Source organism: Macaca mulatta, chromosome 1 (genome assembly GCF_049350105.2).
Source record: "Macaca mulatta isolate MMU2019108-1 chromosome 1, T2T-MMU8v2.0, whole genome shotgun sequence".
In the NCBI taxonomy this organism is placed as follows: Eukaryota; Metazoa; Chordata; class Mammalia; order Primates; family Cercopithecidae; genus Macaca; species Macaca mulatta.
The window spans coordinates 37,029,652-37,056,836 of record NC_133406.1 but is presented as its reverse complement, the minus strand read 5'-3'; the positions used below and the strand labels follow the sequence as shown (position 1 = coordinate 37,056,836).

At 35.6% G+C, this 27,185-nt stretch overlaps 1 protein-coding gene across 11 annotated transcripts in view; it reads right to left on the bottom strand.

Moving 5' to 3' along the window:
- TDRD5 (tudor domain containing 5) overlaps positions 1–27,185 on the bottom strand; it is a 94,121-nt gene that overhangs the window by 39,771 nt on the left and 27,165 nt on the right. For all 11 annotated transcript variants that reach the window (XM_015122686.3, XM_028850921.2, XM_015122658.3 and 8 more), the window contains 6 exons: positions 24,975–25,031; positions 15,039–15,192; positions 11,965–12,137; positions 10,711–10,931; positions 5,960–6,172; positions 5,551–5,617 (listed from right to left, as the gene is read on the bottom strand). In XM_015122686.3, coding sequence (XP_014978172.3) covers positions 5,551–5,617; positions 5,960–6,172; positions 10,711–10,931; positions 11,965–12,137; positions 15,039–15,192; positions 24,975–25,031 — 885 coding nt within the window. The remainder of the gene's footprint in view (positions 1–5,550; positions 5,618–5,959; positions 6,173–10,710; positions 10,932–11,964; positions 12,138–15,038; positions 15,193–24,974; positions 25,032–27,185) is intronic.

The following is a 27,185-nucleotide window of genomic DNA, read 5'->3' as shown; positions in this document are numbered from 1 at the left end:
ACATTATTTTATGCAATTTCTTGAGGGGTTAAAAATGGTAACATTACACAACAAAAAGGTCAGAAGAGGAGGGTAAAGGAGTTAAAGTGCTCTAATATCCTTGCATTGTTATACATATTGTATTTCCTAGATCAATTATTAAAATAATAGTGTATTTCTTAGTGAATTATTTAAAAAATCTCTTCAAAATAAGGCATGCATAGTGAGAAAAAGAATAAGTAGACTATACAGTATACACAAAATAAAGTGTAAGAGTTAAACCCAGATATTTCAATTATTACAATAAATGTAATGACTCTAAACATTCTGGGTGAAAGACAAAAGGTATTAGCCTGGATTAAAAAAAATACAACTATATAGTTCATAAAAGACATATCTAAATATAAAGATACAGAAGGGTTGAAAGTAGAATGACAGTTTAAAAACAAACCAAGATAATATTAAATAGAAAATGATAGTTATATTAACAGCAGACAAATTTTTTTTTTTTTGCATTAGTAGAAATAAAAGAGGTTAACTTCATAATGATAAAACATTCGGTCTGCCAGGAAGATATAACAATTTTGGTACTGTATATGTACCTAATAATATAGCCTCAATTGTATACAAAAGAAAAACTGACTGAACTATAGGAAGAAATACACAGAAGAATAATCATAGACAAAAGCCACACTTCTTTCAATAATTACAGAAAAGCAATACAGAAAAATCAGAACGAGTAAGAGTTTCACACAATAAAGTTGACCTTATGGACATATATAAAATATTATACTCAACAACTGCAGAATATACACTTTTAAAGAAGACACAACCATTTACCAAAAGTGACACTATACTGGACCATCTAGCAGCCTCCTATTTAAAAGGCTGATACTATCCAGAGGATGATCTCTGACCACAGTGTATTTAAACTAGAAATCAACTACAAAAGGACAAATTAGAAAAATGTTTATAAACTGAGAAACTTCTAAATAATCCATGAATCAAACAAGAAAGCAAAATATAAATTAGAAAATATTTTTAACTGAACAATAAAAAAACTACTACACAGTAAATCTTATGAGATCCACTCATAAAACTTATGAGGCTAGAAATAACCTAAGCTTGCACATCAAGAAGTTAGGGAAAGAACAGCAAAATAAACCCAAAGAAAGTAGAATTAAGGAAACAGTAAAAATAAGACAGAAATAAACAAAATAGAAAAAAAATGTTTATAATAGAAACAAGAAAGCCAAACTTGGTTCTTTGAAAAAACTATTCAAAATGGCAAATATCTGTCTCTTTAGAGCCTTAAAAAAGATACAAATACATATTTGGAACATAAAAGGACATATCACTACAGATGTCAACATCAAAAGGACAAAAAAAATTATGAACAATTTATGCCAAAAACAAAATTTAAATGACATCCAAAAAGTCAAGAAGGAATAAAAAATGAAAAGTCTACTATAAATATTAATTTTAATTTTTGTTGGGGTGGTAAAAGTTGCAACAAAAAAGATTAAAAAATTACTCAAAATTTACAAAATGAGTATTACATACAAACAAGTATATATTAGGTTAAAAATTAAACTTTTGAATAATTTCATGATTTGTAGCCTTTATACTTCTGTAGTTATTACAGCTTAAACTGCACTAAGAGTTTTGGGATAAATATATATTACATCAACATATGCTATAAACTCCAACATACAGTATTATCAATTTAGTTTGAAAGTTCTATGTCTTTTAAAGAAATTCAGAGAATAAAATTAAAAACAAGTTTTTCATATTTGCCCACATGTTAACCATTTTCCATAATCGTCATTCTTCCCTGTAGATCTGCATTACCATTTGGTTTCACTTCACTTCAGAATTAAAAGAACTTCCTTCAGTATTTCTTGTTGTTCAAGATTGCTAGTAACGAGTTCAGTTTTTACTTTTTGAAAATGTCTCCATTTCTTCATTTTGATAGATATTTTCACTAGATACAGAATTCCACCTTGACTTCTTTTTCTCTTTCAGATTTCAATGTTGTTCCTTTCAATGGGCAGTTAGTTATTATTTATATTATTGTTTCCTGAATTTTCCCCCTTCTTGTTGCTTTCAGGATTTTCTCCTTTCACTTTAGATTCCAGAAGTTTGATTATGATGTGTCTAGGTATGGTTTTCTTTGTATTTATTCTGCTTGGAGTTTGTTGATATTCTTGGATCTGAATATTGACTCTTTCACTACATTGTGGAAATTTTTGGCCTTTCTTTTTTCCATCCTATTCTCTCTCTCAACTCTTTTTCTGGGACTCTAATTACATCCCTGTTGGGGTAGCTGATATTGAACCAGAGACCAAGTCTCTGTCCATTTTCATTTTAATTATTTTTTATGCTCTTCTTCATATTGGATAATTTCTTTTGATCTGTTTTTAAAGTTCATAGACTCCTCCATTGTCTCTAAATCTGCTATTAAGCCTATGCAGAAACTTTTCATTTATTTCACTTTACAACTCCAGCATTTCCATTTATTTTAAATAGTTTCTTAATGTAGAAATTCCTTCTCTGTTCCTTAATGATGAGTAAATCTCTCGGTCCTTGAACATACTCATAATAGCTGCTTTAAAGTCTTTGTCTGCTAACTGCAATGTCTGGGACATCTCAATGTTGGTTTCTACCAACTACTTTTTTCCTTGAGTATATGTCACATTTTCCCGTTTTTGTTTTTTGTTTTTCCATGTCTAGTGATTTTTAGTTAAATAGTAAACATCAATATGTTTTAGAGCTTCTGGATTCTGTTACGCTCTTCTCAAGAGTGATTTGTTTTAACTGGCAGTTAAAACTGTCTGGACCCAAACTCTAAACTGTCTTGTATGCAGTCTGTAGCAACAGAAATCTCTGTTCAGTCACCTCAAATGCCAACTGTTGATTTTTCACCAGGCTACTGAGCTCTCCCCAGCACTTAAGATAGTTCAGTAGTCACCCAAGGATTTGGGCAGATCATATATAATGATTTGGGAACTCATCCATTCTGTGGTTCCCTACTTTCAAGTATTTCCACCCTAACTTCCAGCTGTTCTGCTATTTCCAAACAATGTCTTATAATTCTTTAAGACAGCAAGACTGCAGATTCTCAGAAAAGAAGCTTGAAAAGTCCCATTGCCATTTAACTTCTGCTTTTTTGCCTGCTTCTGATTTTGCTAATGGGCATAATAGTCTGTTGCTATTATGCTATTACCAAATGCATCAATTATTTTTTAAATCAGAAAAAAAGACACAGAAATAAAGTGAGATAGAGTCATTTAGTTAAAAACCTAGTTATTGAGCATTTACCACGCACAAAGCCATTGCTCTGGGCACTGGAGATTCAGTGGTGAACAAGACAATTTCCCTAATTTCAGGGGCTCACACGGTCATGCATAAACAAACAAGACAATATCAGATAGTGATAAAGCAGTATGAAGATAAAACAAGGTGACAATGAATAACTGAAGTGAAGTGTGCATTTTTAATTGTCAGGTCAAAGAAGTCCTTTTTGAGGAAATAACTTTTGGACTTAAATTTGAATGACGAGAAGGACAACTGTGAGATTACTGTGAATAAGCTATTCCAGCGATTAGAATATGCAAAAGCCCTAAGGCCAGAAGGAGTTTAGAAAGGAAGAAAGGAGGGCTGGAGGCGGTGGCTCACACCTGTAATCCCAGCACTTTGGGAGGCCGAGGGCGGGCGGATCACTTGAGGCCAGGAGTTAAAGACGAGCCTGGACAACATGGTAAAACCCCATCTTTACAAAAATAAAACAATTAGCCAGGCATAGTGGCGCACGCCTATAATCTCAGTTACTCAGGAGGCTGAGGCAGGAGAATTGCTTGAACCAGGGAGGCGGAGGTTGCAGTAAGCCAAGATCGCGCCACTGCACTCCAGTCCAGGCAATGAAGGGAGACTCCATCTCCAAAAAAAAAAAAAAGAAAGGAAAAAAGAAAAAAGAAGAGAACAAAAAATGGAAGCTATCTGACTGATATGAAAGTAATGAACACCGGCTACAACTGAGTCACAAATTTAATCCTGTGCTTCCTGATGGCAAAATAGTAAAAAGAAACTTATTCGGGAATCAAATGCAACTAAGAAAACAACCTTGAATACAAGCTTCCATCAAAAAACATATTTTGCATACATTGTTTCTAATAGTCAAAAATTAAAAGTAGTCTGAATGTCAAACAATAATGGTTAAACAGGCTATGATGCACATTTACCTAACAGATTACACTATGAATCCAATAAAATTGAGAACTTAACATATAAAAGTACTTACGCTATAATGCTAAGCAAAAGAGCAGAATACAAAATATTATTACTATTTTAAATAATGCTGAAAACCATACAAAAAACCCCTTGCTCCCAATATCCAATAAAATAACTGGAAGAAACATACACCAAATTTCTAAACTATGTATGTTTGAGTGATGGAATTACAGTAATTTTTCTTTTTTTTCTTCCTTTTTTTTGGGAGATGGAGTTTCGCTCTTTGTTGCCCTGGATGGTGTGCAGTGGCACAATCTCGGCTCACTGCAACCTCCACCTCCTGGGTTCAAGCGATTATCCCGTCTCAGCCTCCAGAGTAGCTAAGATTACAGGCACCCACCACCATGCCCGGCTTTTTGTATTTTTAGTGGAGATGGGGTTTCACCATGTTGGCTAGGCTGGTCTTGAACTCCTGAAATCAGGAGATCCGCCTGCCTTGGCCTCCCAAAGTGCTGGGATTACAGAAGTGAGTTTTTCTTTCTTCTTTACAGAATTTTTCAGATAAAAAATATTTTTAAAATCCATTTACATGTGAGCAACTGATAGATTAAGCAGACAAATACGGCATAATAAATGTACAGGTATTCGCTAGTAAGAGTTCTGAAGGAAAAATGCAAAGTTAGGTACATAAGATAATTATAACTACAAAAATGCACCTACATACATGAAAATGACTCCTGCTCCATTCCACCTCAAACCTCTGCCAAAATGTTGCTAGAGAATTATCTTGAAAACACGTTATCTGTCAGTGGCAGTTTCCTATTTACATCCTTTAGTTGCTCCCCAGCCTCTAAAGGATGACAATGTTCAGACTTCTGAACATGGGTCTTCACATTAGGCTCCTATTTCTTTGACATTTTCTACCATGCACCCACATTAGCTCATCCTATATTCTGTAGCCAAACAGAACTACTTAAAATTTCTCCCATTTGAGATGTTTCATGCTACTCTCTCTTTGCTTGGAATGCCTTTCTTTTTTCATCTAGTTATCTTCCTAATCTTCCTTCAAAGTGCCACTCAAATGCCTCCCTGATTACCTTGGACAGAAACAAGCAATCTTCCTTTTGCACCTCTATCATACATTCTCGAAACCTCTCCTATAGCAAATTTTATATGGCATAACAATTTCTGTCTACATGTCTGTCTTCCATACTCTATACACTGACTTCTTTGAGGGTTGGTTCTATGTTTTATCTTTATATCCTGAGCATGTAAAACTGTTCTTGGCACATAATAGGCACTCAAGTGTTTGCTGATTAAATGGGAGAGAAGCAAACATACCTCTACTGGTCTCACCCAAGCCAAAGAACAAGGGATAGCCTGAGCTGGAAGCTTTGTGTAGCAGCACCTGCAACAGATAATCAAATATATAAGTTAAATCTTCCTGCTATTTAAATGCACCTCTTAGCATGACCCAAAAAATCACTTTCTTAATAAGAGACGAAAACGTAGTCTCATCGTACATTCAAAATTCAGTGTCATGTAAAAGACAACACAAGAGTTACAATCCCTCTGTGAAACGAAATGACCCAGTTGTCAAATATGCACTAAGAAGAAAGAAGGAAGGGAAGGAAGGAAGGAAGGACTGGAGGGAGGAAGGCAAGAGAAAAGAGAGATCCCAACCCCACAGAGCTTCAACACTGCGATTCAAAATTTAATTCATCCATTGTTCTAATTCAATTCAACTCACTTGAGGAACCTCAGGGAGGACTTCTGAACAATTCCAATATTTCCAAAGTCTGGGTAGAATACTTCAACTTCCTGTTTCCCAAGGACTCGATGGATAATGACCCGATACCACCACTTATCCTCAGAAATCCTCACACAACAGAGATGTCCCGGCTGAATAAAACATTCTGGCATGACATATCGATCAGAAACCAGCTGATTAGAATAACAGCGCCTGTGGAATTCCATAATACAGAGAAATCCATAGGGGAAGAAAAAATTAAAGATAATTTTTATCAATGTATCAAGCCAGAAAGTCTTGGCAAAAAGCAAAGAAAAAAATTTTGACTTTGTCAAATTGTTAATGCTCATTAATACCAATTAATTGTTTTTTCTTATCTGAGTCCCATCTCTTCATCAACAAACTTCTTCAAAGAGAAACTTACATACTCATTTTCTGATCTCACATTCTCTGCTGGATAGAATGTACCCCAACTTCATTCCCCAGTACTTCCTAGGATAAATTAGTTTTAAGACATCAACGACTTGATGGCTCCCAAATCCAGCAGCCTCTCTCCTCAGCCTTCAATACACATGATCTTGCTGCAGCGTTACCCTGTCCTGTTTCAAACCCCTTCCTAGTTTCTAAGAGACAATTCTCTACTTCTTTGTCAACGGTTATTTTTTTACTGGCTCTGTATTGCATTAAATGTTGAGGTTCACTGGGGTCTTATCTTTAGGAAGTATAACATAAGCTTAGGAACCAATAGCCTGGGTCCAAATCCTGACTCCCTCATTTACCAGTTGTGTGACAATCTTTCTGTGCTTCAGTTTCCTTGTTCAGGATGGGGATGATAAAAATAAAACGTGCTAAAACATCTGAAAGTTTAGGACACTGTACACATATAGTAAGCACTCAAATATTAGCTATTGTTCTTGCTATATACTGTCTCACCCATTTTCATGTCTTATACCATACTACTGATCAATTGTTAATTCTCAATCTATCTCTAGAAGGCCCTGTATCCTTTCTGCACCTCAAAACTGGAATATTTCCAACTATATGGAAGACATGCTACTTGTTCCTCAATACCCATTCTCATCTTTCTCTTTTCTCTAGTAATAGATTCTCCCACCATTTAACTGGGTAAATGGTCATTCAGGTTTCCCAAGCTCTCCTGCATCTAGCTGTGGCTATGTGAATGCTAAATTTTGGCCAATGGGATATGAGCAAAAGTGTACATAGTTAAAATGAGTACATTTAATGTGTATTTTACCCACAGTTTCAAAAGTGAAAATTCTGAGTTGTGTCTTTTAATAAAACAGGTATCTCTCCCATCCCCCCACTACTTTTTCCTCTCCCCACTAACTGGCAGGAGGACTGGGTGGTGGTAGTGGTCAGTCACACCCAAGACCATGTGAACAGGGACAACACACTATTCTGGAGCAGCAAGATGCTACACCTGTATCCCCCTCCCACCACAGAGCTATCATATCAGAATGTATTGTGTATATTTGGACTATTATGGGAAGAAGAAATAAACTTTTATCTTCTTTAAGCTACTATGATAAAGTTATATCTAACAGTGGCTAAACCTAATCCTAACTCATACCATCTATTCAACGTTGCCAATGACTCTCATGGTCAACTTAGAGACACCACAGGTAAACTTCTACTAATAAGCTTTCAACCCAGCTCAAACCTATCCAGTCTCTAAAGCAAACAGTTTTCATCATCTCCTTCCCTTTCTTATTCTTCTCAACACTCTTCTTGTCACCTGGCAATTTTCATTTTCCTATTTCTTTCTTCCTTTCTAGTCTCACTCTCATCAAGACTAATCCACCAATAGATCTTCGTCCCTTCACTCCAATGGCTTTCTTAAAACCATCAGTGCTTCCCCACTATCTACAGAATAAGATAAAACATCTTCCCATGGTATTCAGAATCTAGCTTTTTCTTAGTCTTTTGGCATCACATCCAGTCACTGTCTCCCACTTCCCGACTCCTGCAACCTCACCTGGTGCTAATGTCACTTCCTTATTGCTGTTTCCAAGGCACGCCACTTACTCCTTGGTTAATGTTGGCCTTGGTTCCAATGACTGGACCTGATTATACCTACTCATAACCTCCTTGACTGGCAAATTCTTGTTTTTGAGGCCTAGCTCAATTATCTCTTTTGTGAAGCTTTCCCCAACCTTGCCCAGGCAGAATGACTTCCTTTTACAATATCCCATGTATCTCCCATCTTCCTAAGCTAACCATGGTATTCACAAAAGCAAAGGACCATGTCTTACTTATCCTTGTAGTGCAAGTGCCTCAACATTCTGACACCAAGCACACACAGTAGTTACAGTATTTTTTTTTCCAGACAGGGTCTCACTCTGTTGCCCAGGCTGGAATGCAGTAGCACAATCATGACTCACTGCAGCCTTGACTCCTGGGGAGCTGGGACTACAGGCATGCACCATCATGCCCAGCTAATTTTTAAATTTCTTTTTTAGATACAGGGTCTCACTATGTTGCCCAAATGAATCTTGAACTTCTGGGCTCAAGCAGTCCTCCCACCTTGGCTTCCCAAAGTGCCAAGTTTACAGGCATGAACCACACTATACCCAGTCTATAGTATTAATAATAATAGCCGCCAACATTTGGGCTATGCTCCAACTACTTTAATTTTTAGAACTCTGTGAAGTAGGCACTATTATTATCTCATTTTGGAGATAAGACAACTAGGCCCAGAGAAGTAAAGTAACTTCAAGGTCACAGAGCCAGTAAGTGTGCTTTTAAAACATGTACAAATGTCCCATAGGCATACTGGAATGGAATATATATTTTTACTAAGTGATCATGCGACTTACATTACGCCAGGTGTCCTGGAGTAGAAGAATACATACTGTTGTCAAGTTTAAAACATGGAATATTTTTTGAGATACAAAATAAAATGAAATAAATTATTCTTCTATAACAACAATATATAAATCAGACATTGTTGTTCATGAATAAATCTAAAGTGGTTGAAAATGTCCACATTTTACATGGTGTTTGCTATCAAAGGACAGTTTTTAGTAGAGAAAAGAGATAATGTAAGTTAGTAGTTCTCAAAGTATAGTCCACAAACATGATTTTGACCTGGAAGATGAACTAGCCATTTCTTTCATATCATTTTTGCTTTAAAGAACCACCAGAAAGTAGACTTGGGTTTCTGACACACATGTTTCAACAATGAAGCAAGCTTGTCACTTCAAGGAAAACAACTCACAGTACACGTTGTCAATGATAAAAATCAAACTTTCGAGTAAAAAGATTTTGGAAATGTTGCATCCACCACTGTGAGCTTGACAGCTTCCCAATACTAAATACTTTTCTTATGAGATCAGTGATGATATTGTGATATTTTTATACTGCATAATGAAATGTGTCAACATTTGGAAGATCCGCATAATTCAGCAAACTAGTTATTTCCAAATGACCAATACATGGTATTATAAAGTTGTATGACCCATTCAGGGACAGTCTGAATCCATGCTTAGAAGCAGCTTTGTCCTTGCTTTAATATTCTGCTGTTGCCATCTTGAAATTAGTAACTTTTAAACAGGGAGCCCTGCATTTTAATTTTGCACCAGGGCCAGCAATTACACAGCCAGTCTTAGATTCATTCAAATTCTAAAGGCAGACCAATGGGGTTTAACATAATAGAGTACAAAAAGTTCAAATTCCAAACAACATTTGAGAAACTACCATTTCTCAAGTTTTAGCATACTATCAAAAAAGCATATTCACAATTTTCTGAAAAAGCTGTTAAAATACTTTTTCCCAGACTACACGTTGGTGTGAGGCCAGATGTCTTCAGATACTTCAACCAAAACAACATATCTCAACAGATTAAATGCAGAAGCAAATATGAAAAGTCAACTTTCTTCTATTAAGCCAGACATTAAAGAGATCTATGAAAGTATAAAACAATGCCACCCTTCTAAATTTTTAAATAAAGTTATTTTCATAAAAATGTTATTTATATTAACACAAGAATTATTTTAATATTAAAATTTTACAGTTTTAATTTCTATACAATAAATACTGATAAACAAAAGCTCTCTTGGGTCTTTAATTTTTAAGAGTCTTGAAACCAAAAAGTTTGAGAACTGCTAATTTAAGAGATATGTGATCTAGAACTAGTAATACCATTCAACCCAGCCATCCCACTACTGGGGACATACCCAAAGGATTATAAGTCATGCTGCTATTAAGACACATGCACACGTATGTTTATTGTGACACTATTCACAACAGCAAAGACTTGGAATCAACCCAAATGTCCATCAGTGACAGACTGGATTAAGAAAATGTGGCACATACACACCATGGAATACTATGCAGCCATAAAAAAGGATGAGTTTGTGTTCCTCGTAGGGACATGGATGCAGCTGGAAACCATCATTCTCAGCAAACTATTGCAAGAACAGAAAACCAAATGCTGCATGTTCTCACTCATAGGTGGGAACTGAACAATGAGATCACTTGGACACAGGAAGGGGAACATCACACACCGGGTCCTATTGTGGGGAGAGGGGAGGGATAACATTAGGAGATATACCTAATGTAAATGACGAGTTAATGGGTGCAGCACACCAACATGGCTCATGTATACATATGTAACAAACCTGCATATTGTGCGCATGTACCCTAGAACTTAAAGTATTAAAAAAAAAAGTTAAACAAAACAACAAAAAAAGAGATACGTGAAAAACACATTGAAAACGACAGACTCCTACCGCATTTCAATCATCATGTCTTCGAGTAACTCTGACGAATCCCTGCTATAGATACGGATGTAGAATTGACTGGGAGAGATGATATACTCCACAAAGACCCCTACGAGGGAACTGGTGTCTAATGGTGGGAGTCTGCATAATTTCTTGTCCGGCACAGCATCTGGTGGGATGTCATGATTTGCCATTGCCAGGTTGAGCTGTGATTTGTTTGTTTCTACTTGCTATAAGTTAGGGAGAAAAAAAAAAAAAACATTAAAAATCTTTTGGTGACATTTCAAACCCCATGGCATGTTTCTCAAAGTATATTTCATGAACCACCTTTATCAGAATCACTTGGGAAATTATACAAATACAGATTCTTGAACTCTAGCCCAGACTTACTGATTCAGAAGGCCTGGGAATGGGGCCCACAATTATGCATTTAAAAAAATTCTCTGGGTGATTCTTACCTATGTTAAAATATGAAAACTACTGCCTTATGACATTAGGTATAGAGTTTAAAGTGTTACACAATTGCCCTATACAAAATTGAAAATATGATACTTCAAACATTCAGGCTGAACCAAGTGAAGTCCTACTCAAACATATTGGCAGTCAAAGGTAACTTTAATAGGTTAAATTGCAGACTAGTCTTCCAATCAAAAGCAGGATTTGTCAAATACTCTCATTCTGAAACATACTGTTTTCCTCTAGGCCTTCTATTTTCCTCCAGAAAATATAGCAAGCTCTCCAAACAAAACTTTTTCCTTCCATGAAAGAAACCAGGTAGAGAGGGTAGAAGGGGAAAAGAGCAAGCAATGATCCTTAATAACAACAAAATAAGTAACGGGAGATGAAAACACAAAAATGGTGAATTGTGTGTGGAAGCAATAAAAGAAAAAAAAAAAGCACCCTATAATTGAGGATGGGTGTAGAGGCAATTTGCAGCAGTGTTGAGGCACACAGCCAAAACGAAGCCTCTCAATTTTTCCCTCTAAAGCCCCTGTGGGTTTTCAAGACATCATGAGAGAGCTGTCAACTCTCAAAACCATCTGAAAACTTTAAAATGAGCCTTGAGGAAAAGCAAGCTATATAAAAGACTGAAAACTAGAAAGAATGCTATATGATATAACTTCAGTACAAAGATGATTTCTTCTAATAAATGATATATCCAGAAATAAGACTTTTCTAAAAAGAATTTTGGTTTAAAGAAACATACATTTACTTTCCATAGTGCTGAATATCCAGTGCACAAAGTCTTTAAACCTCACTCACCAGCTGTAAAGGCTTTACTACCACATTAGGCTTCTTGCAAATCTTCTGTTGTGGCTCTTTTTGTTTTTTTGAAGGGCAATTCCATACAGTCTCTTTGACAGCAACAGTAGACAATGAATTTCTAGGTGGACTGGAGACACAAGCTTTGGCTTCTATTTTCTTATCTGATTGAACTAAACACAAATTTCTGACTGATGAAACAACTCCATCTCAAATGGCCAATACAGCAGCCTATGCATATTTGTTAAATAGCTGTACAACCATTACTAAGCACTTTCAACACACCAGATGCTAGAAAGACAATGAAAAATGAGAGATATAAACCTGTCTTTGCAGACCTTTCCGTGTGGCAAAATATAAGGGAAGTTCTAGATGGGAACAAATCTTAAATTATTTGTGCTGGGGGAGGGAGGCTTGTGATCTGATAAGGTATCTTAAACTTTAGTAAAAGACTTAATTTTTTTCAGCATCTTGATTTCAATTTACTTCTTGTTCAAATTAAACAGGGAACATTCTTCGTTGCTTAACATAGAACGTATGTACCTACTTAACATTCCATAATACAATTCCTTAATTCTTAGGAAATGTTAAAGTTAATAACGTATTGTGTTCAAATTTACATGTGTATGATAACTACAAGAGACTGGCACATTAAAACAGACTCCGGGCCGGGTGCAGTGGCTCACGTCTGTAATTCCAGGACTTTGGGAGGCCGAGGCAGGAGAATCACAAGGTCAGGAGTTCGAGACCAGCCTGGTCAATATGACGAAACCCCATCTCTACTAAAAATACAAAAATTAGTCAGGCATGGTGGCGGGCGCCTGTAGTCCTAGCTACTTGGGAGGCCGAGGCAGGAGAATCACTTGAACCTGGGAGGCGGAGGTTGCAGTGAGCCAAGATCACACCATTGCACTCCACCCTGGGCAACAGAGCAAGACTCCACCTCAAAAAAAAAAAAAAAAAAAAAAAAACAGACTCCAGATAGACCTACAAGCATGGTGACTACTTAAAAAATGAAGTCATAAGTACACAAAGATGTAGGTACAAGAATATTTGTCACTGTATTTTTTTGTGATGGTGAAAAACGGAAACAATCCTAATGTCCATCAGTAGAAGACTGGTTAAGTACATTATAATTATATGTAATTTCAAATGATGAAATAAGCTTGTTTGTACTAATACAAGAAACATCCACAGTATATGAAGTGTAAGAAACGAGGATTCACACAATACAGATGTCCACAGTGGTTTGACTTTCTTATGGTATGAAAGTGATACACATTCATTAGAAACCATACTTCCAGTACCCATACAACACTGTTTTTCACTTTCAGTACAGTATTCAATAAATTACAGGTGATATTCAACACTTTAGTATAAAATAAGCTTTGTATTAGATGATTTTGCCCAACTGTAGGCTAACGTAAGTATTCTGAGCATGTTTAAGGTAGGCCAGGCCAAGGTCTGATGTTCAGTAGGCTAGGTGTATTAAATGCACTGTCTGCTTATGGTGGGTTTATTGGGACAGAACCCCATCATAAGTTGAGGTAAATTTGTATTTATATACTACTGTTTTGTGTAGGAAAAATTATACATGTGATAATTAGCTATATCATACAGAAGAGGTCCAGAAATAAACACACTAAAACTATTAATGATAGTTACCTCTGTATTGTTGGAATTGTTTAAACAATCATGTGCAGCTTTTGTGATTTAAAAAAAAAAGATCTATGTCTTACATATTCATTGGAAAAACTCTTGGAGGCTATATAAATATTCTAACAGCATTATTTTGGGGGGGGATAAAATAATAGAAAATGTTCTCTCTCTACTCATCTGTGCTGTTTATATATTTTTAGAATGAACATGAGTTACTTTAATAATCAGAAAAATCAATAAAGGTAGTTACATTTGGGGAAAAAAAAACCTGTCTATCATAACCACTCATTCAAGCTTATAAAAATACAAGTACCATACTGCAATCTAGTTTTGTGAGGTGTTGCCACTGGAGAAACTGGGTAAAAGGTACATGGGATCATACTGTATTATTTCTTACAACTCCATGTAAATCTAAAATTATCTCAATAAAAACTTCAAAAGAAAAAGAAGGTTCCCCCATCCCCCCAAAAAAACAAAACACAAATCAAGTGCCCTAAATGCAATGTGGTATTATCCTGGAGTGGATACAGAAACAGAAAAAGGACATTCTTGGAAAAACTGGTAAAATCAGAATAAAGTCTGGAGTTTAGTTACTAGCAATGTATAACGTTAATTCCTTAGTTTTGATAAATGTATCATGGTAAATAAGACATTATTAGAAGAAACTGGGTGACAGGTATATGGGAACTCTGTACTACCTTTATGATTTTTCTGTAACCTAAAATTATCCTAAAATTGAAAGTTTATTTTAAAAAATACAAGTGCTGGGTCCCAACGCACACCCATTTATTCTGCATCTCCATATATTTCTAAAAAGCTTTTGATGCACGGCCTGAGTTAAGAACCACTGCATTATCAGATCACCATTTTAGAAACTTTATTTCCTTCAGAATTATCAAAAAATCTACACAATGAAGAAAGCAAAAAAAATTTTTTGTTTTTGAGACAGAGTCTCGCTCGCTCTGTCTCCCAGGCTGGAGTGCAGTGGCATGATCTCGGCTCACTGCAAGCTCCGCCTTCTGGGTTCACGCCATTCTCCTGCTTCTGCCTCCTGAGTATCTGGGACCACAGGCACCCGCCAACACACCCGGCTGGTTTTTTTGTATTTTTAGTAGAGACGGGGTTTCACTGTGTTAACCAGGATGGTCTCGATCTCCGGATCTCGTGATCCGCCCGCCTTGGCCTCCCAAAGTGCTGGGATTACAGACGTGAGCCACTGCACCCGGCCGAAGAAAGCAAAATTTTAAAATTCAGATAATTTTTATTAATAATACAGATTAACCTTATTACAACAAATGCCACCAGAAAGGCGGTCATTATATAAAACATTTCATGGCTAGGCATTATTTCGTGTTTTCTTTGTCCTCATGAGGACAATAAAAATGAGGTTTGCATCATACTGTAGTTCTACTCACCAGGTGGTAGAGGCTTCTTATCCACATCAAATACTAGTAAGTCTTGCTGTCCTTCCCTGAACTCAACATGGAGAATGTCACTAAGAGCTCCAACAAGTTCTGTCACATTTAAGAAGCCTAATTTTTTTGGTGATAGTTGCTCTTTAAAAATCACCTGTCACAAGAAAATAGAAATTACATGAAACAGCATCAGATAACAGATATATAACATATACAGTTGTCCTTGGACAACCAAACTAAATCTTAAATGGTCAATGAACTCAAGTGTTAAAGAGTAAAGGCTCACTTCCATACCAGTACAAAACAAACCAAGTGACCAATAATCCCTTACCATAAAACTTCTAGGTCAATGTCAAGTTCCTTTTAGAGCATGTGGTAAACTAAAGTAAAAGTTAGGGTGGGCGCTTTTCACTTCTCATTTTTAACAACGTCTGAATATAAAGCAAGTCTTCTTTAAAAAAAAACAAGAAGGGAATGCACAAATTACAACAGTTGTAATAAAACTATTGGCATTTCTCTATTTTCCAATAAAGATAATATTCAATATCACTTTCAACATGTAGAGAAATTATTGTTTAAAAATATTTCCTTAAATTTTATTATTTCGCCTTAGAAGCTGGAATAAAGGCCAGGCACGGTGGCTCATGCCTGTAATCCCAGCACTTTGGGAGGCCGAGGCGGGTGGATCACAAGGTCAGGAGACCAAGACCATCCTGTCTGACACGGTGAAACCCCATCTCTACTAAAAATACAAAAAATTAGCCGGGCACGCTGGCGGGCACCTGTAGTCCCAGCTACTCGTGAGGCTGAGGCTGGAGAATGGCGTGAACCCTAGAGGTGGAACTTGCAGTGAGCCAAGGTTGCGCCACTGCACTCCGTGGGTGACAGAGTGAGACTCCATCTCAAAAAAAAAAAAAAAAAAAAAAAAAAAGAAGTTGGAATAAATGAGCAGATATCTATCAGTGTATTTCACATAGCATACAGTTTGATTTTCTTGCCTTAGAAAAGAAGTCATACCAAATGAAGACAGGAGACAATATATATGGGATAGACACACAGAATACATTCCTTAAACAGAAAACATTTTATATGTCTTAAAAGGACCGTCTATCATCAGTTACTTATTCCATAGTCAAAAGCATCACCAACATTGTTTTAGTTTCACTCATCTATAATAACTCTATCCTACATAAATTCTTAAAACATTAAACAAAATCTACTCCAAAGGGTTAAAAGTGAAATGTTCTCCCAAAGCTGCCTTCGGTCTTCATATTTTGCAGCTATTGTAGGTATTATTCTAAGAAAGACAATAAATATGTTGCATTTATTGTATGTATTATTCTAAGGTGACAACTTTGCTTATTTCTGAGCCTAAAAAACAAAACCTGCTACATCTAAAGAGACTTTTTTGTTGTTGAATGACTTCTATCTTCATTCTTTAGATGCATTTCATACTGAAAAACTTATCGTGCAAATTATCTTTTTAATACAAATTTTAATGCTCTCAGTGGAAGACCTTCTGATACGTGTCCTCATCTTGGCTCTTCAGGTAGTCTCCCATTTGAATTTTAATATATTATTCTCCATCCTTTTGGTTTTTAAAGTGAGTAAGCTTCGGTTTCCTCAATTTATGTTGTGAATTTATTTTTGAGTTTTATATTGGGTTGTTATCTGCTAAATCGGTCATCAAAATGTTAAGTTGCCATCTTCCCGCTTTCTCCTCTGCACCAAGAGAAACAAGCAGATGAGAACACAGTGCTCATCTGGATTTCTCAATCATTTTGACTTGACAGCTCTTATTCAGAAATCACATTCTTCTTTAGAATTTATCTGTATTTTGGTAAACTGTAATGATGCTGAGTGACTGATTATTAAAAAGCAGGATGTGAGTTTAATCAGGAACTATTTTAAAAATAAACACTTCAGTTAAATTGGCAAAAAACAAAACAACAACAAAAAATTCCTCAGTCACCTAGCAATCACTTCCCTGGAAATAATCAGTATTGCCAGTTCTTTGTTAAAACGTTCCAGAAATTATCAAAACTCAAACATGATTCAACATAATAGATTACATATACTAGGTTCATCTTGCTTTTTTTCAATTACTATATCAGTACATGAAACACAGTTGAGTTTTGCTATCTGATCCTGAGACTCAGTTTCTTTTAAAAGGTTAGTCAATTTATTATGTCAGATATATTTTATCCTAATTCCTTTGTTATGCTTTCTGCTTTACTGGCTCCCAACTATGAGCAATGAAGAAATTGATAGGCTGGGAACAGAGGCTCATGTCTGTTATCCCAGCACTTTGGGAGGCTGAGGCAGGAGGGACTGCTTGAGACCAGGAGTTTTAGAGACCAGCCTGGGCAACATAATGAGACTCTGCCTCTACAACTTAAAAAAAAAAAAACAAAACTTAGCTGGGCATGGTGGCATGTGCCTGTAATCCCAGCTACCCGGGAGGCTGAAGCTGCAGTGAGCTATGATTGTGCCACTGCACTCCAGCTTGGGTAACAGCAAGATCCTGTCTTAAAAAAAAAAAAAAAAAAAAAGAAAAGAAAGAAATTGATATATTTCTACTCCCACCCTCCATACTTTCCTTCCATCTTCAACCAAATTTTAATTATCCTTTTCTTAGAGTTTAGATTTATGCCTTCAAATATGTGTATATATCCTGTTTACATGATTTTGTTTCCTCAAGGTCTGACAATCTTATAGTACAAACACTTTATTTCCTGCAAATTAGCATAATGGATATCCCCACAGGCTTGATTAGATTTATGTTTGATCTCTTTGACAATACTATAAGTGATGCTATGTTCTAAAGAGGGGCACATAATATCTGGTCATCTCTCTTTTTTGTGTTGTTAAGAGCCATTATTAGTCAATTTCTAGATGCATTACTTTGAGAGTTTTAATAGCAGCATTCTGTCAATTCCTTTTCATTATTTAGTTGGAACACTCTATAGATGTATGCTTCCCCTCCTGTTCTTTGCTTATGCAGCTGTATAAATTAATTTAGGAATGCCAAGATAAGCGATTGGCTCTCTTTATTTACTTTTTTTTTTTTTTTTTTGAGACGGAGTCTCGCTCTGTCACCCAGGCTGGAGTGCAGTGGCCAGATCTCAGCTCACTGCAAGCTCCGCCTCCCGGGTTTACGCCATTCTCCTGCCTCAGCCTCCCGAGCAGCTGAGACTACAGGCGCCCGCCACCTCACCTGGCTAGTTTTTTGTATTTTTTAGTAGAGACGGGTTTCACCGTGTTAGCCAGGATGGTCTCGATCTCCTGACCTCGTGATCCGCCCGTCTCGGCCTCCCAAAGTGCTGGGATTACAGGCTTGAGCCACCGCGCCCGGCTACCATTTTTAAAGAAAGTGAATTAGTTCCATCATCCTCTATGTTGAGTCATCAGTTTTTTTAGTATCATATAAACTCATAGAATTAAATATATTTGATGGGCTTCAAAATATTGCAATTATTATCCTTATTGTAGCCTGAAATAATTCTTCAAGTGAATTCCTAAGCTATTTAATGTGAACCTAGTTTTATTTTATTTTTTTAATTTTTTTTATTTTTATTGTTATTATTATACTTTAAGTTCTAGGGTACATGTGCACAACGTGCAGGTTTGTTACATATGTATACTTGTGCCATGTTGGTGTGCTGCACCCATCAACTCGTCAGCACCCATTAACTCGTCATTTACATCAGGTATAACTCCCAGTGCAATACCTCCCCCCTCCCCATAATAGGCCCCGGTGTGTGATGTTCCCCTTCCCAAGTCCAAGTGATCTCATTGGTGAACCTAGTTTTAAATAGCTTCCTTGCTGGTCTGGTATGACAAGACGTTCCAAACTCAATTTATGTAACTAGGATATTCTTGTATATACAATTTGAATTATCTCCTAATTATTCATTTGCTTTATATCAAATTATACAACAATGGTCTCAGAATACTACCACCAATATAATCAAAACAAAATAATCTTGCATATGCTCACCCTTTCTTCTTCCACTATTTTGTGTAACTGTACTTTGTCTACATTAGCAGAGTACATTGCCACTAAATACTGCATTCTCTCCCCCCAACTCTCATTTGATCTTAGTTATATAAATGGCATTCACTTTCAGTCCTTTTATCAATGTCTCTCTAGTGTGATTCTGGTTTTCTGATGTTCATTCTCCAGTAGATTCCTCAGGAAGGGCTCATGGGAACAAGAGTTCTTGAATTCTTGCATGGTGATAATAGCTGGTCTGGCTCTCTGGAACTGAAAGTCAGTTTTGCTAGCTAGAGAATCTTTGGCTCATGCTTTGGGTATATAAAATAAGTTACTCCCTTTTCATCTAGCTTAAAACATTGCTGTGAGAATGTCTAATAATTTAACTTTTGTTTCCTTTATAAGTCACTTGCTGTTTTTGTTTAAATGCCCAGGACAAATTTTTTTCTTTTAAGTCCAGAAATTTGATATTTGGTCATTCTGAGTTGATACTGTCAGATATGCAGTGTGCTCTTCCATCTAGTCTCAAATCTTCCATTCCAGTAAGGTTTACTTGAATTCTAGTTTTTAGGATTCATTCTGTTTCCTTCTTTGGCTTTATTACTCATGTTGGCTCTTCTTTGCCTGCTTAATACCTGTCATTTTCTCTTGAATCATCTTTATCTTTCCTTTTTTTCCCTAAGATTTTCTTACGTAAAATTTCAAACAGAAAAAGTTGAAAGAACTGGATACTGAACTCTACCACTATAGAGCTGCTATGTCATCTGTGTATCCATCCATCTACCAACCCATCTTATCTTTTATATACATTTCAAAGTGACCTGTAGACATCAGTAGCCTTTACCCTAAAATAGGCCAGCATTACAGCATTAACTAGAAATCAGTATCTGTTCACTTTTAGGTAAAATTTACACAAGTGAAATGCACACAACTTAGGTTTCCCAGTCAATTAGCCCCGATAAATGCAGAATTGCGTAACCCAAACCCCTATTCAAGATACAGAACACTTCCATCACCTCAGAAAGTTCTCCCTTTCCCAGTCACCCCTAGAGACAATTTTTTCCACCACAGATTATCTTTGGCTATTGTATTATTTCATATAAAAGACATTCTACAGTATGCTGCTGTGTGAGACTTACTTCAGCAACTATTTTTCAGATTCATCCACACTGGTTCATGTATCAGCTGTTTACTTCTTTTTAATGTGGAATAGTATTTTGTTGTACAAACATACCACAATCTCTTCATTCATTCCCTTATTGATGAATAGTAGGGTTATTTCCAGTTTTGGGCAGCTATAATGTATAAAGCTGTTATGAATACTCTTTATCGTGTAAGTCTTTGAGGACACAGACTTTGAATAAATATCTGGGCGTGTAATTCTGGGTCAAAGGACAAATACATACTTATAGGAAATTGTAAGAACATTTTCTACAGTAGTTGTACCATTTTATACTTCCACCAAAAATGTGAGTTTATCATATGTTTATCAGTCACTCATATCTGCATTTGTGAAGTCTCTGTTCAAACCTTTGGGCCATTTACAAAAAGAACTGTTTGGCTTTCTATTATGGAGCTATAGACTGGTCTTTATGTATTCTGAATATAAGTCCTTTGTTAGATGTATGATTGTAAATATTTCTTCCCAGTCTGTGGTCTGCCTATTCAATTTTAAATGGGGTCTCCTAAATAGAAGCTAATTTTGATGAAGTCTCATTATCAGTTTTCTTTTAACTGAATACTGCTTCTGTATCCTAAGAAACCTTTGCCTGTCCAGGTCATTAATATATTTTAATTCTTCTAGAAGTTTTAGAGCTTTAATTTTTTCATTTAGGTCTATGATACATCTTGAAATAATTTTTGTACATGGTGTCAGGTTGAGGTTGGGTTTCTTTTCTTTTTTTTTGTATTCAGTTGTATCTTGCGTTCAGTTGTTCCAGTATCATTTGTTGAAAATATTTTTGCAAGCTCCTGGTTTTAAGTAATCTTTCTGTATCAGCCTGCCAAAGTGCTGAGGTTACAGACAAGAACCACCATGCCCAGAGCTGAAAATACTTTCTTATCCCTTTTGAATTCCTTTGGCACCTCTCTCAAAAATCACTTCAGTGTATATGGGTGGATCTCCTAAGCATGTACTGTAGAGCCAGACAAATTCATGGATTTGTTAGTATCTACAAATAGCCTGCAGGAATTTTGATGGGGACTATATTGAATCCATACATTAATGTTATCATGTTCATATGTTATCAATAATGAGTCTTCTCACCCATGAGTATGTAATACCTCTCCATTTATTACTCTTCAACTTCTCAACAATGTTTATTAGTTTTTGGTGTACATGATTTATGTTTCTTTTGTTAAACTTATTTCCAAGTAATCTCACGATATAATAAACAGAATTTTAAAAATTTCATTTTCTGATAGTTTGCTACTTACATATGAAGATACAATTGATTTCTGTATACTAACCTTGTATATTTGACCTAATAAACTAGTTCTAGTAGCTTTTTTCATGGATTCCTTAGTATATTCTACATGAACAATCATGTTTTCTACAAATAAAGTTTAACTTTTTCTCTTTTAGGTTTTCATGCCTTTTATTTCCTTTTCTTATTACACTGGTTAGAACTTGCAATACAATGTTGAACAGAAGCCGTATGACTGGATATACTTGCCTGTTCCAGATTTTAAGGGCGAACTGTTCAGTGTTTCACCATTGAGTATGACAAGTATATTAATAGGTTTTCACCAATGCACTTTATCAGAATGAGGAATTTCTTCTCTATTCCTAGTTTTCTGAGAGCTTCAATTGTGGATGGGTATTAAATTTTGATAATTCTTTTTCTGCAGCTACCAAAATAATCACATGGCTTTTCTTCCTTATTATTTTATTAAAATGGTGAATTACCTTAATTCCTTTTGAAATGTTACTTCAACTTTGCATTCTGAGGATAAACCCCTCTTGTTCAGGGATTGCTGAATTCAATTTACTACTGTTTTGTAATAGACTTTTTGTGTCCACGTTATGAGAAACATGTCCTAATTGGTTTCTTGTAATGTCTATGTCAAGCTTTAGTAGCAGGAGAATGTATTCATAGAATGAGTTGGGGAGGCCAGGCATGGTGGCTCATGCCTGTAATCTCAGCGCTTTGGGAGGCTGAGGTAGGAGGACTGCTTTAGGCCAGGAGTTAAACACCTGTCTGGGTAACACAGTGAGACCCTGTCTCTAAAACAATTTTTTGTTTTAATTGGCTGGGCATGGCGCCACATGTCTGTAGTCTCAGCTACTCAGGAGGCTGAGGCAGGAGGACTACTTGAGAGCAGAAGTTCAAGGCTGCAGTAACCCAAGATCATGCCACTGTACTCCAGCCTGGGTGACAGTGACTCTTTAAAGGAAAAAAAAAAAAAAAAAAAGAATGAGTTGGGGAGTATTATCTGCTATTTTAAGAAACAATCTGTATATGACTAATATAATTTCTTCCTTAAATGTTTTACAGAATTCACCAGCAAAACCAACATACATCCTTTTCAGTCTTACTGTACCACTTCAAATAAAATATAAGAATCTTGCAACCCTATAGTTCCAGGTACTGCCCCTCCACTCATTATGCAGTAGTTTTCATATGCATTACATGTTCATGTTATAAACCCAATTATTTAATGCTATAATTTTTGCTTTAAACAGTCATATATTTTAACTGATCAAAAAAGGCAGTCTTTCATATATGCCCAGATATTTACTACATCCTTTATTCAATCCTTCCTGAAGATTAAAGTTCCAATCTGGCATTATTTCCTTCAGCCTGAAGAATGTTATTTAGCATTCTTATAGTATCAGTCTGCTTGCAATTCTGATTACCTGAAAATGTCTATCTCATCATCTTCATTCTTGATATTATCACTGGATATAAAATATTGGGTTAACAGTACTTTTCTTTTGTGTACATTAAAGATGTCATTCCATTGTCTTCTAGCATTGCTTCAAGAGGTCAGCCATCATTTGTATCACTGTTCTCCTGTATGAAGTGTGTTATTTTTAGTCTGGCTGCTTTCAGAATTTTCTACTTATATTTGGTTTTCTGCATTTTTACTATGATGTGCCTATGTAAGGTTTTCTCTGTATTACTTGTTTGGGGTTTTCTGGGCTTCTTAGATTTATAAACTTCTTTCACAAGATTTGGGAAACTTGGGTCATTATTTTTTCAAATATATTTCTGCTGTGCTTTCTTGGGCTCCAATTATATTAATAGATACATTAGACCATTTGGTATTATTCCACAGGTCTCAGGTCACTCAAGTTCTGTTTTGTTTCCCTGTTCTTCAAATTGGATAATTTCTATTGATCTGTCTTGAAGTTTACTAATGCTTTGTTCTGCCATTTTCAATGTATTAGTGAATTTTTTTACTTCAGATATTTTAAGTTGTGAAAATCACTTGGTTTTTATAGTTTCTTTTTCTGCACTGAAATATCTTATCTACTCATTCACTCTGAATACATATTCCTTTATATCCCTTTAATATAGTTAAAAGAGTTACTTTAAAACCTTTTTTGCTGACTTTAATAACTGCACCATCTCAGAGTTTCCATTGATTACCTTCTCTTTGTCAAAGGGTCACATTTTCTTGTTTCTTACTATATCTAGTAATTTTGTTTTGTGTTCCAGGCATCATGATAGATGTATTGTAGAGAATCTGGAATCTTTTATGCTCCTTTGGACAGTATTGTTTAAGTTTGGCTGAACTTCAACCCAAAATCTGCCACCCTGTGTTGGGCAACAGCTGAAATATCTTCAGTTCTTTCAGCCTTAAAAGAACAGAGGCTGCTCTATGTCTGCCCCAAGCATGTGCAGTTAAAGTTCAGGCAGAGAGCTGAGCAGAGCTTATGTGCCAGACACTGTTCTAAGTGCCTCATTTTTAAGTCATTTGAACTTCACAAAACTCTATAAAGTAGGTATTATCTTGACCTAACATATTGTCTATAAGATAGCACATAGAATTATGTATCTTAACCATTAGGTTATACTATTTCACAGTATCTATGTTTTTACCTATAAATATCCTACAGTTTTCATGGCACAGTAGTTAAGAGTTAGAATTCTGAAGCCAGACTGCCCAGGTTAAAATCTTGGCTCCACCTATTACCAGATGTTCGATGCTTAAGCAAGTTACTTCTCTGTGCCTCTATTTGTTGTGAAAACAAAACGAACATAACCCAATATGGAAGATGCTCTGAATAGAGCCTGGCACACAGTTAACATATGTATAGGACTTATCTTTTTAAAAACTGGATATATGGCATTATCTGAATTATTCTCCAACTTGATTTTTTTTCACTCAATATTATGGTTTTAAAAATCATCCATGTTGCAGAGCAGATTTATTTTATACTACTACATACAATTCCATTGTATAAATGTCAATATCCACTATCCTACTGATGACCGTTTGTTTCTCATTTGTTCCTATGTTGTGCTGTGCACTTCTTTACACGTCTTCATGTGTACATGTGCAAGAATTTCTCTAGAGTGCAAATGTAAAAGTGGAACTACTGGATCCTTGAGGGTGCACACCTTCAACTTTACTTGATAATGCCAAAGTGCTCCCTAAGAGCATTTTGTCCCACACACAGTGTATGAGGTATTCTGCTTCTCTGCATCCCCACTGACACTTGGTATAATACTGTCAGACATTAATGAGAGAATCTTTATTCTAATAATATTGTAACAACAAGTGGTAAAAATATCCTTCCTATACATAATCAACTATTTGTTAAATATCATATTCTCAAGTCTCATAATAAAGGCACTAAAATGCAAAACAAAATGCTTCCATTTTAGAGTATAGACCTGGAGAATCCAAGGAGTAGCTACAAAATTTCCATCTATCACAAGAAATATAAACCGTAAAAAATTAGGGTTGGGGAAAAGCAAAACACTTACCTCATACTCTCCAAGCAGTTTAGAAATAAACAAACCCTCTGGGAACTTAGATACAACCTAATAAATAGAAAGTGAAATACAATATAGACACAACTGAAATGCTGACTGACACAATATTAAAATAATATAAACAAATAACAAAGGAAAAAGTAACATTATTAAATGAATTTTAGTCATATTACATTGTTTTTTAAAAAATGATTTTCCAGTTTTAAAAAACATCAGAACAAAAGAGACTGTGATTTCCAACATTTCCAGAGTTGAGAAATCATTATTACATGATATTGCAATACCACAACTCTCCAGAAATTCCTGCACTTCTTTAAGCTCAGCTAACACATTTAACTTCAGCTCACATAAAACATCCTATAGCACAATTTCAATCATTTTAATTACTAGAAAAGAAATGCAATAAACACTACAAAAAACTTTGGAAAATACAGTTAAGCAAAAATAAGATCTGTAAACAGCATTATTGTCCATAATGAACATCAAAATATCTATTTAATATTAAAATAAGTCAATATTTCTATAGCCAGCTTTTAAGTATCATACCAAAGACATCTTTCCATGTCAGTAAAAACAGATAAACAATTTTACTGGCCACAGATATTTCAAAATATTAAAGACACCTAAATTTATTTGATCTTCTATTTTGTTTCTTATTTTTCATCCCAAATACTGCAATGATTATCCTCATGCCTGAGTTCTGCACACTAGTTCAACGATTTTTAGAATAATTTCCTGAAAGTAGACTTACTCGATCCCAATAAAGTATAAAAATCTTTGTTTTCTAAATTTTTCCAGATATATTTTATACAAAATTCTAATTCAAACTTCAGAAAAATATAAAGTAAAAATTATTTCAAAATCCTGTGACCCAGGGACAGCCATTGCTACATTTAAAGAAACATCCTTTCAGAAACCCCTGTATGTGTGCACATATGTTATTCATGATTTTATATGAAAGAACAATTCTAAACACACTATTCTCTAAAACCTGCTTTTAAAGTCCAACAATATGTCAAGGAGAAACTTCCATGTAAACTAAGAGAGACATACATAAACTTTCTTATAAGCTACATGACATCCCTAGTTTGGAGAATATCCAATATCGATAAATAACCAATCCTTTAAAATTAATGCCTAATTTTTCTCTAATTTTTGGTACCACAAAAAAATCATATTCACTCTTGTAAACGCAGCCTTTGGGAGGCTGAGGTTGGGGAATGCCTAGGGCCAGGAGTTCAAGACAGGCCTGGGCAACACAGCAAGACCCTGTCGCTACAAAACCTTTTTAATTAGCTGGGTGTGGTGGCATGCACCTGTAGTCCCAGCTACTCAGGAGGCTGATGCGAGAGGATTGCTTGAGCCCAGGAGTTGATGGTTGCAGTGAGCTATGATTGCACCACCGCATTCTAGCCTGGGTGACAGAGCAAGACCTCATCTCTTTAAAAAAAAAAAAAAAAAAAAAAGTCATATTGAACATCCTTTAACAAATAATGATTGGACACTTGCTCAAGTGTCTAAACAAACAGACAAAAACAGGCCTGAATGCATCAAGGTTTTTACATCTAGTAAAATCATGACAGTTGAAATGGAATAATATAAGGCAGTACAAGTTGTAATAGCACCTTGATTACTCGAAGCAAGATTAACAGCTCCCACCAAAAATTTAAGTGTACATAACTCTTTGGCTCAATACATAACACCAAAGAGCTTTCCCTTATTAGTAAGGCAAAACAAGTAAGACCAATGACATAAACAGGCAATTCACATAAAAAATATATATGACTACTAAGCATATGAAAAGATGCTTAATGTGAAAATCAAAGAGATAAACTAAAACAATGTGATTGGATAATAACACCTGTCAGTGGGAGTATAAATTTGTTCAAGCATTTTAGAGGGCAATTTAGTAATATTTATAATCAAAACATAAGATGCCTCTGACTAGCAATTCCACTTCTAGAAAAATGTCCATGGACATTCACTGGAGTACTTTTTCCACAGCCAAAGATAAAAACACCAAAACTTTAATCAATCATGGATCTCTACATGAAACAGGGTACATCAATATAATGGGATACCACACACTAGAATAATATTTAATGTACATTTATAAAATTGGCATTTGGAAAGATCTTGAACTGTTTGTCAACAGTGATTTATTGGGATGGGGGGAAGAAGGAAAGGAAGACAGAACTTATG